Source organism: Rhagoletis zephyria, unplaced genomic scaffold, assembly GCF_001687245.7.
Source record: "Rhagoletis zephyria isolate East Lansing unplaced genomic scaffold, Rhagoletis_zephyria_1.1 Rzeph_scaffold_14678, whole genome shotgun sequence".
In the NCBI taxonomy this organism is placed as follows: Eukaryota; Metazoa; Arthropoda; class Insecta; order Diptera; family Tephritidae; genus Rhagoletis; species Rhagoletis zephyria.
In genome coordinates, this window is record NW_016171746.1 from 2199 (window position 1) to 13996 (window position 11798).

The window sequence follows — 11798 nt, forward strand, 5'->3', positions numbered from 1 at the left end:
ATACATATCTATATTTTTTCAAGGACTCTATAGAAATTTTTTTTTGTCTTAACCAGCTCAGAAGGGCTTATATTTTCCACAACCAAAACCACATACCATTTCTCATCACAATCTGGTCTACATAAATGGAACGGTCCACATTTACATTTATCTGCCCGAGGACTATTTATAATTTAAGCGAATGTGTAAGTTTTTATTATTTAACATTACAAAAAGGAATGGAGGAAAAAATTGAGCGTGGAAGGCCTTTTGATTCCCAAGCCTCTTTTTTGAAAGGGCTTTTAGCCTCTGAAATTATCTACAGGGGTGTTTTTGCTTTTCTACGACAGTAAGTTTTAGTTACCGAAACAACGCATATGTATTTACATCTTTCTTCCAAAAGATTCTTCCAAAACGGTTTTTGAAATTATTTTTTGCAAGTATCCTTTCAGGCAAAGCATGTATTTACATGAGGGGATTTTGCAAGCAATTTTAGAGGCAATTAGTTGAATAAAAAGATGGCTGCTCAACAACTTCATTGGCAGCGATTAGTTGAAAAGTCGTTCTAACCAGGCGGTGGCTGTTTTCAACAGTTGCCCGCAAAATCCGCATGTAAACACCGTATAAGTAGATACATACTTCTGTATGTATGAAAATTTGGGCTGTAGCAAAACACTCTTTGCATTGCGCTAACCTAAACCTAGAAAATCATATTACAAACTTTGTTTAGTATATTTTAAATAATTATTAAGACTTACCTTAACTGCTATTGCGCCCGTTGGTTGATTTTTGATAAGTACTTGTAATTGGCGTTTACTTTGGATAAATATTAAACATTAATATGTAGATTTTGTCACTTCAACTTTACAACTTAAGTAATCTTTTGTTGTAGCTATTGCAACCGATCACACAGCCGGCTTTTTTGACATTTCAATTAATTCTCAATGAAAATTAATTAATTTACACCGGCTCGAATATTGCACTTGCTTGTTTTTTTTTTGTTTGTATTGCACACAAGAAATTGACAGCTGTCGCCACCCACACTTGTCAGTCGCCAGGCGCGAAATGTGGGCTAATAAAACAAAATAAAAGCGCCTAAAAAGAACGAAAGCTGAATAAATAAATAACAAAAAAAAACACAAAACACAACACTATATGTACATACGAAATAAATAGTAGGCGTGGAATGTTTTTGAGGCTACAAAATTATTTCGAAGCCCTCATTTTATCAGCAAGATTTTTATACATATGTATGTCATCGTTTTGTTTTTGTTTTGTCATACGCGACTTTGTCGCTTTTCAATGCATTTTGTTTTTGACGTCGCGCGCTTTTCACTTTCTACGCTTTCTTTGCACTTTAAAGCGCAACCACGCAATAGCTTATTTGTATGTATTTATTTATGCTTCCTTTTTCATTATTTGTTGGCTGCATAAAATTTATATTTTAATTTTTATTGTTCCCAGCGCACGATGCATGCAATTGTTTGCTTTTTGCATTGTTATCGCTTGCAAACGCCGCTGCTGTTTGCTGCAACCGCTAGCCCCTAGGGACGTGGAGGCAAGCGGTGCGAGTGACGATGCGCTTGCTCCTCGACGGCGCCACGGCTTATTGAATTTTCAAATTTTCATAACAATTTGCACAGCTGCAGCGCATATTGCATTCTATTGATTTCACAAATCGCCAGCCAAAGGCCTTTTATTGCTTCAACCCCTGCGCCAATTTGATAAACGAAATGTTTGCGCAAACACTTCAAAATATTACTTACACCAATTGCACTTTAATTTGCCCAAATTTCACTTTTTATTTTGGGTATTTATAAAAAATATTTTAATTCAACCGCGTACACGTCCAACCGCTTTGAAATTCTGCTCGTTTCTGACATTAGTTTTCTTTGTTTTCAACTTTCTCCCTTCTGATAGCGCTGCCAGATGACATAAAAAATTGATTTGGGTTGAAGTAAATGCCCAATCGGAAGTGTGAGAAATTTGATTTTAAGAATGCGAAATTTCTAAACAAATTTTGTATAGGAGTTTGGAAGAAACTTAAAAATGAACCTTTGCTTTGTGTTTTAAAGCGTTTTTCATGCCATTCAAAAATATCAGATTGAAATTTACACCTAAAAGACGGTGTATAAATTTACTCTTAGAGTTCTACTCACATAATGATAAATAATTTAAAATAAAAAAACTTGTCCTCCTTATAGTAATTTTTCGTCAAATATATACTCAGATTCGTAAGCATAATAGAATTTGATTGTTTTTTTAAATATCCGAGTTTAATATTTTAGATCTTCTTTCATAAAAAATTTCAGTTAACATTAGAGATCTCATAAAAATGCATACAAAATCAGCAAAATGTCGATGAGTATGTTTAAAAATGCGGTAGAATGGTAAATCGAAACAAATTTAAAACGAATCAAAAATTCTCTGTAAATAAATTCCTCAAGCGCAGAAATTCCTCAATGGCCTGTTCCGGCATGCAACTCTGTGTGGTTTTGCGATTCTTCCCATTTCCTAAACTTCATTGCTAGTGCTCTACTTCTACTTCGTAAATATTTACGAAAAAGGCATAGCGGCTGGGCACAAAGCGAATGTCAACGCGGCAAAGGCAACAATAAGAATGATAACAAATATGAATTCACCAGTTGGTAAGTTCCAAACGTGTTGGAAATGGTGAACATTATTTTCACTATAATCGGTATAATTTGTGCGGTGCTTGTCTGTGCTGCGTGAATGCTGAGATATAAAAGGTGTTTGAAGTGGCTTTAATGTTAAGTGCAGCTATGCGAGTGTAGGTGGCGCGGCAAGCAAGTTTGTTTTTTGGAATTGTAAAACTTTGGTTGAATTTAGACGCAATGTCTTCGCGATAGCCTAAGATTTTTCTCCAATTACGGACATATTTTTTAGTAAAAATGGAAGAAATGGACTTACTCTTGGCCCCAAATTAGCACGCCAAGCTTCAAGAAAAATTAAATTGGGAACTTTCTGCCTTGGCCAAGTAAAATTAAGAGTAGCTCTACCACATTTCAAAGCGCTTATGGGAAATTTATAACGCTTTACAAAATGCATGAGCTTATCAAAGAAAAGAATAAAGAATAAAAGTCAATCAATAATTATTATATTTAGATAACATTTTTTCGAGCCATCTCTAATTAATTCAAGGATTTACATTACAAAAGTCTTTTCATAAAAATTATGAGTGCGAAAAAGGCTTGTTCAGGACTACTTCAGGATTAATTGACGAACAGTTCGGGACCAGTTGGAGAGTAGTTTGGGACAAGTTGGGGCTAAGTTTGGGTCCAGTTCATCATCCTCACTGGTCCCGAACTGGCCCCCAGCTAGTCCCGAAGTGATCCCGAACTAATCGCGAAATGGTTCTGAACGAGCCCCGTCCTTTAAATTCCAATCGTCGGGCAAGCGTTCGTTTGACCATATTCTGCATAAGAGTTGATGCATGCACCTTATCAGCTGCTCTCCTCCATACTTGAAGAGCTCGGCTGGCAGGCCGTCAGCTCCAGCAGCTTTGTTGTTTTTCAGCCGTGTAATCGCTATTCGTACCTCGTCATAGTCCAGCGGTGGGACATCAACTCCATCGTTATCGACTGGGGGCTCGGGTTTATCTTCTCCGCTACTTTCAGCGGTACTACCATTCAGTGTTCCCTCCTTAATTTAAGTACGTTCAACTAATCGCTTCTAAAATTGCCTGGAAAATCGCCTCATGCGAATACCGTATAAGTGGCCTAAGTCTCTGATAAAATTTTCGGGCGTTTTTCCTGTCGGCCAGCATCTTAAGCGCTTCGCACTGACGTATATTTCGGCCTCACTCTTATTGCGGCAAATACGTCTCGCTTTCTCTTCAGTTCCATCTAACGGTCCCACATGGCTCGCGTTGCGCCCTATCGCAGCTTGACACTCAACATCCCATCGTACCAGTTGTTCTTACGGGCCCGCTAAAATCCGACTCTTTTTCCCGGCGGCGATACTTAATGAACGGGAGAAGTAGTTCCACTGCGCGCATATGTCGGTTTGTTGAAGATTGTTCTCAGAGAGCAGGTATGAGAGTCGAGTAGCGAATGCATTGGCTGTCTGCTGTCATCAGACGATCTGGAGACAGCCATGTAGCTTGTTGGAACTTTTTATTCTGGAACCTAGTACTAGATATTATCATGTTTCGGGCCCCGACGAAGTCGATCAGTCTCAGTTCGTTATCGGACGCTTCGTCGTGGAGGTTGAATTTTCCGACAATGACGCTAAAGATCCCTTCCTTGCCCACCTTGGCATTGAAATCTCCAAGCACGGTTTCTATATCGTGTCGGGGGCAGCGGTCATATGAAAGCGCCAAGCGCTTATGGAAGATACCCTTAGACGCCTCATCCTTCTATTCCATCTGGGCATCGATGCGGATTGTGACTAGACGTTTGTCCACCGCGTTGAACGCCAGTACTCGGCGATGGAGTCTCTCTACCACCACAAATCCAGCATCGAATTTGCGCTCCTTTACGTGGCAACTGTAGTTAATGTCGCAAGGCTCCACGCTTACTTTGCTTTGCCCCGTCCATCGTATTTCTTGGATGGCGATGATGTCAGCCTTAATCTACCCGAGGACATCAACCAGCCTGGCAGACGCACCTTCCCCATTAAGGGTCCGGATATTCCAGGTGCATACCCTAAAATCATAGTCCTTTATACGTTTGCTGTGGTCGCCACCAAAAAAAGGGGGTCTCATCCAAACCCATCGCAGGCGAAGTGTAACGCCCTCTCACTCTAGCTCGTTCCAAATCGGGTGTTAGGTCGCTACCCAGCGGATAAGTGGATATAAATATCCGGATATTGTGAGCGACGATTTGAACCGTACGCACAAGAATAACGTCTAGCCACTCCCAGATGAATGACAGCCAAAAGCTTTCCGCACTTAAGTGGACGTCTGCGCACGGAACCATCCTCCGTAATGGTGTCACAGTACTGAGTAATTAGTCGACCACCTCTTTTTGATGAAATCTAAATCTACTGGAAAAAATTCCATTGTGAAAAAGTCTACACATGAGGTTCGGCGAAAAAGAAACTCCGTGAATGGGCTTACTGAAACGACTGGCGTGCTTTGTTGGACTTGGCCGGAATCCGTTAGGCGGTTCTGTAACGTTATCCCAAATGCGCACTTCATATACTTATTTATAGATGCATTGTGGTTGAAAGGAATCCGCGAAATTCTCTTGAATTCAAAGGTACAGTTGTGTGAGCAACTTTTTGTGGAAGAAGTTTTGTCACGAGGTATAGTTGTAGATTGNGATTTATTTTACTATTGTCCCTTTGCTTTCCCACTTAACTAAGTACATACAACAGCTGTTACCCGTCTGCATCAAATATAAGTAAAACACACGCTTTAAGTTCCTAAATTCAATGCTTCGTTTAGTCTTACCAATTTTTATTTTATTTATTTATATCTTTTTTTATTTCCGTCGATGGCTTTTTTTTGTGTCTGCCATCCTTCGATGCGACTTTTGGACAACAAATGATCCGCACAGAATGCGCTCATTCATTCTCATTTCGTCCAGCTGTTCAATGGCTTTGGGTCCTTAAGGTTGAGTGTAAGGAGGATGAGAGAAGAATAGACAAGGCATTTAACTATTTACTATGCAAAGCGTTTATGTTGACCTTTTGGGAGTTAATTTACCGTTACAGTGCTTATTTTATTCCGTTCTGCTATACATAGGCATCAATTCATTATGATTAGAAATGAATAGGATATGAGTAACTAAAAAATCTTATTAATTAAGAAAATTAAATTGGTTAAGGGTTCAGTGAGTTATTAGACCTATCTAGTCTAATGTTCAAAAAAATAATCCTTTTATTTAAAAAAAATAATACGTTTCTTATGTTTCGCGGTTATTCGTAGGCTTCTTTGCTTTCTACAGGAATTTTTCATGTTTCACTTTTCGGGACAATTCAAGATTTTTAGTGAAGTTTTCGGTACTCTTCGGAATACCTGTTTTTTTTTTTAAAGTTTTTCAGTGATTTTTCGGAACCTTTCGAGATTTTTCATATTTAATTTTTGGATTCTTTCTGGAACCTTTTTGGATCTTTCAAAATTTCTTCGCGACCCTTTGATTTTTTTTTTTTAACTTTTCAAGAAATTTCGGGACTTTCCGGGGACATTTCGTTATTTTCGTTTTGGGATCCTTCGTGTTTATTTTTCGAGAATTTATGGAATAATTTTGTTCGTTTTTTTTTGGGACTTCTCGTGATCCTTTGTGTTTAACTTTAAAGATCGATTTCCGGTAAAATACAGGAATTATTTCGATATTTTCCAGGAAATTCTGTAACGTTTTCAGGGCTTCTTCGTAGTTTTTTGGGTTAATACCGAGAAATTTTGGAACTTTTGGAATTTTATTGAAACCTTTCAGTATTTTTGGAGCTTAAGGTTTTGTTTTTTGTTTGGAGCTTGTCGTGATAATTCGGGGGTTTTCAGGAACTTTTGCGACTTTTTCCAGAATTGGTATTTTAAAAGGATCTTCCACAATTCTTAGAATTTGTGTGTTCGGGATTATTTTAAGAGCTTTCGGGATTTTTCCTGTTTTATTTAAGATTTTTTTCGCGATCTTAAGAATGTTTTTTATTATTTTGCGCGACTTTTTGAACCTTTTTTGGAGTATTTTGTTATTTTTAAGGAACTTCCAGACTTTTCGGAATCTTTGAAGATTTAATGAATATATACAAAAGTTCGGTAATTTTTTTCGGCATTTTGTGGGGCTTTTTGAGGTCTCATTGAATTTTTTAGGGAATTTCTGGGACTTTTCGGTATCTGTGCAGATTAAGTGCCGTTTTCTCAAGTTATCAGGGATTTTCGTGAGTTTCAGGAACGTTTAGGATTATCCAGGACTTTGTCGAGTTTTGGGTACGGTCTTGCTTTAAAAGTGAAAACCACCATATTTAAAATCTAGATCCCAGCACCCATTTTGTATGACTACAACAGGCCCTAACCATCTCTCTGAAAGTTCTCACACACACAGCATGCGCCACAAGTTCTTTGCAGACTTCTTACTCGTGCAACAGCATTGCATTCTATTGTAACTGTGAAGATAATTTGTAACTCCCCAACCGTATGATGATAAAAGTAAAGGCCTATCAACTAAAAAGGTTAATTACTCACACCTTTCCAACGAATCCGAAGCCAAACCACTCGCCAGTTGTGCCAACTAATCTGCAAATTGAACTGTCGGCAAATCGAGTTTTTCGATTTAGCGAAAAAAAAACTGCACACAATGATAATGAGGGAGGGAGAGAGAGAGCGCCGCTGCCGCCTCATACACGAAATTTTCGGTTACTCATACGCCCTGGCAATTTAATGCTCGATTGCACGCAGCGAGCGCGCGCTTGGCGTATGCCAATGACAACAATTTAGCGATGGATAACAAACCGCAGACGACGATGTAGATAGCAAACAAAACGATAGAAGCAAACACAAAAAAAAAGAAATAAAAAAATAAAACAGCTAACAAAAAAGTAAAATGCATAGAAAGCAAATACAAAAAAGGATTCAAAGAAAAAGATCAACAAAATGTTTTCGAGAAAAAAGAGTGAAAGTGCGCACTTTTCTTGCGCCTTACGTGGTGGAGTGTGTGTATGTTTGTCTTAGAGTGTGTGTTGTGTGCAAAGCACTTAACCTCAACTGGCGCGCCACATTAAAGAGAAATAAAAAAGAGGGGCGAAAAAAATGCAAGCAACAGCTAAAGAAAATTCACTCGCCCCAGCCGTATTGATGCCCACTAACACGCTTCAGTGCAAATTTATTGCCAAGGGACACCTTTCCACTTATGCTCGTTGCCTTTCTTAGCTCCTCCCTGTCGTGAAGTTCAAAGAGAATACATAAATGAAAAGGAAACTCCAGCCGAATCGAAGTTGGTATGGGCAAGCAAAGAAAACTTTCAGCGCCTTCTTCTGCGTTAGTAGCGTCATTGACAGGTCACATATGCGCACGCCGCGTTGCCAACTTCTTCAACACTCGCTCGCTACTTCTTTCTCGATTGCAAAGATTTTTATGCAATTACTTCACAGCCGCTAAGGACAATCCAGCAGAGCTAAGCGAGGAGTGGCAGACAGGCAAACATACATATGTGAGTGACATATGTATCGTAAGAAAAAGCGTGCGTGTGCGCGCGCGGCCGCTAAACGAAATTCAATTACAACATTGGCGTGCAATGACTACAAAAACAGCAACAAAAAGTGCATTTACAAAAAAACTATGTATATTGAATAAAAGTTTTGCAAATAAAATGCGGCATTTTTCGCTTGATTGCTGTGTATTTATAAGTCAGTGTGAGTGTGTGTTTGTGTATGTTCGGCTAAGTGAAAAGCTTTTGCGACAAGCAATTGCGGCAAAACGATTTTCGAGCGCAGATAAAAAAGAAGCGATTCTTTAGCATTGAATTGAATGAGAAAACTTTTTCCAAACATTCGAGTTTCTGCAAATGATGTCGCCGACAGCTGTAGTCACAAGCGTACATACACACTTACATGCATGCATTTGTAACAACTACATTCAATATATAAACTTATTCAATAGTCAATGCCTTCAACTCGAGCATTGTTGTTCCCATACCTCTAACATCACAAAGTTGAATTTTATTTTTGTTGGTGGCGAACTTGTAAATTTCTTGGTTGCCAATACTTCAGTGGCATTTTCAAATTGTCCGGATTCCTAAGACAATTAGCTAAATACTTTCATTTAAAAGCCTTTTGCGTTTGTGCGTAAAGTAAATCACAAATATGTACATTAGGGCGAATCAATTTTTCCGTTTTTTTTACTATGCGCGTTTGGCATAGGAGAATTCTATGTGTAATTCTAAGAAAAACTTCCGAAGAAACCTTGGGTATAAAATCAATTTAGAGTTAACCAAATTGCGAAAATAAGTTTGGTAGAAAATGTGAAAATTCTCACTGTTGCGCCTTCTGCTGGAAGTTTTAAGAAAAATATAAGTGCAGAAATGGCTTTCCCATACCCAAAAAAACCTTATAGCACGTTTTTATACAAAATTCAAGCACTTCTTTGCGACACTACAGCAAAATGCTAAGAAATCTAATTTAGCAATTTGGCAAACTTTCAAGAAGGTTATACCGATTGCAAGTGTTCACGTAAATTAAATTTGATTTTTTTAACCCTTTTTAAAACTGTCCTCTGATATTGGTCTGGTGAATGTACGCCCGAAGATTGGAAGCCCAATCCACAACATCTCTAAGGTCCTATAGATCATATTGGGTGGACGATAGAAGTCCAATTGATAGGGTGTTACCGGTGTGGCCTTCGAGCTGACAAATATTACGTTGAGAATATGTTCACAAAGTGTAATATCCTGAAAGAAATAAAATCCCACCTTTTTGTTGGTTTTAGAGCCTTCGCTTTCGTTACAATGTCGTTCCCTCTACAGTCAGGTCCACGCAATTGTAACGACCTAGATTTATAACTTGTTCAGTCTCAATACATATGTATGTCCTTAAAATGCACCACCTGAGTCTGGCTAATGTCGGACAGCTGCAGACAAAATTCTTCGTATTACGCTTATCCACCAAGCAAGATGTACACTATGGGTGGTGTTAGTTTGGGAGGCCATATATCGCTCCCAGGCTTCGTGACACAATCGATTTTTCGTTCGTAAACAGAGCTCGATAGTCTAGCATTTTTTGTTTGGTCTCTGAAGAAATTTAGCTACCACCCTGTTTGGCCTATTAAGGAAACACTTAATTGCTTTGTTGGGGTTAGTATTGCATCAACGGTTGACGTTGTAAATTAACTTTCCAAATTGAGCGCCTCAAAGAAGGACGTTGTATGCCTAAGAACAACTATGCGAACAGGTCCTACTTTAGGCTTTGTTGGAATAATATTGCAGTCTCAAAATCCCTAATCCTGGCCAACCTGTTATATGGCGCAGAAAGTTGAACAATGTGGAATAATGATGAGCAGATTCTGAGTGAACTATTCTAAGGAAGAGTTATGACCCTTTTGGTGTGGACGATGAGTACCGAAACGGAGGAATGGATGAAGAATTGTACGAACTCTTTAAAGACAAGAATTCAGTTAAAGGCAGAAAAAAACTAAGATTTATCTAATTGAATGGTGCAATAAGTACTTTGGCGTCTGCCCGCCGAAGTTTAAGAAAATGGAATAAAAGGCAAAGGTATGAAGTTCGAAACCCAATTTGTGCATTTTGCAACGAAAGCAAGGGCCCATAGGAAGCACCATGTGTGAAAGCACTATTTTGCCCTTATGATGAATAATTGGTGGAACTTTGTAGAAGGACGCGGGTGAATGGGAGGAACGGTTGTGGTGTAGAAGAAAGGCAATTTTACTCCACTTTATCTCTAAATGTTTATGTGTTTATGTCTGCACTCGTATCTTTGACTATACCTATACCATACATATATCTAAAAATAAAAACAAGAGCGTTAGCATTTCTCTGATTAAAAAATTATCAAAAACTGTAGCAGTTGTTAAACAAAATTAGATAGCAATAATCTTAACAAAATTAGTAAAGAAGACGCAGAAATTCTCCATATAAAATGGTAAGTTTTGGAAATCTAATTACTTAGTTGTGAGTTATAAGCAAACTGGAGAAATGCAACGATTTTCAAATTATTTGATACTGTTGATATTAGTTTTGGGGAGTTTTCGTACCCAATTGGCTGTTGGCTTAACTGGGCCGCCCTTTAATAAAAGTAAGTAAGAGCTTACAAATAAATATCTGATATATGTAGTGCCAGTTGTTGCGTACCGGGAAATCTAAACAAGGATCACCACTGAACAAGAAATACCGGCGAAGAGAGACAAGCTTCTTCTAACGAATCATATTTCCTTCATTTGCAGAGACAACAGCGGCGACAAAACCATCGACAGTGCCAATTAAACCGACTACGGTATCGCCAAAGCCGAATACGACACTCCCGACTACGACACGACTGACTTTAGTGCCAACACAGTCAACTACCACAACCACAAAGCCCTCAAAGTCATCTGCGACATTTTATCTATCTCCGGCGAAGGCAAGTGGCGAGAATAGTTTACTCATTTCAGTTGACTCAAATAAGATTTTAAATATATTTTAGGCGAATTGGTTTGGCGCAAATGTGTATTGTCAGCGAAATAACTCAAGACTAGTCGTTTTGAATTCGGCCGAAATGCAGAAAGAACTCGAGGAATTTCTTGACCAACATAGTATGTAAAAGGGTTAACGTAGAAATTGTTTTATGAATTTTCATATAAATTTATTAATTTTTATTTAAAATAATTTTTAATATTTTTAATGCAGATTTACGTAACCAACCCTTTTGGACAGCCGGCAATCAGTTAATTGATATGAAGACATGGCATTGGGGCATTGATGGACCGCTTATCGAATATACGCACTGGTCAAAAGGTCAACCAGATAATTATAAAAATAGTCAACATTGTATAAAATTATTTGCTAAAAGTTTCCAATGGGATGATGACAATTGCGAAAGAATTTTAGATTTTGTATGTTTGATATAGTAAAATATTTTTAATAAAAAATCTCTGATAGAAAAAAATTGTGAGCCTTCCAATCATTTTCAACAAAAAGATACTTAGGATTGTAGGTCATGCAAAGAGACTTAAACTGAAAAAAAAAATCGGTAGGTAGGTTGTTAGAACAGGTTCAAGAACAATTTTTTACGAACATATTTTTTATAGGTTGCCACCTGTTCAAAAAGTTCAAATCGGTGTAAGTAACCTAAAATAAATATTTTGTTATGGGTATTAAACAAGAGAGGTTTGAAAAAGCTCTATTTCAAAAATATTTTAAGGGAGTTGC

The 11798-nt window shown here is 38.0% G+C and overlaps 1 protein-coding gene across 1 annotated transcript; it reads left to right on the forward strand.

The window, feature by feature from the left end:
- Positions 1–2599: 2599 nt before the first annotated feature.
- LOC108378677 (C-type lectin 37Da-like) lies at positions 2600–11482 on the forward strand (the record flags this gene model as incomplete). Its single annotated transcript, XM_017634982.1, has 4 exons — positions 2600–2627; positions 10835–11010; positions 11074–11182; positions 11277–11482. Coding segments are annotated over exons 1-4 (519 nt in total), but the record flags the coding sequence as incomplete, so codon positions are not given.
- Positions 11483–11798: the final 316 nt, after the last annotated feature.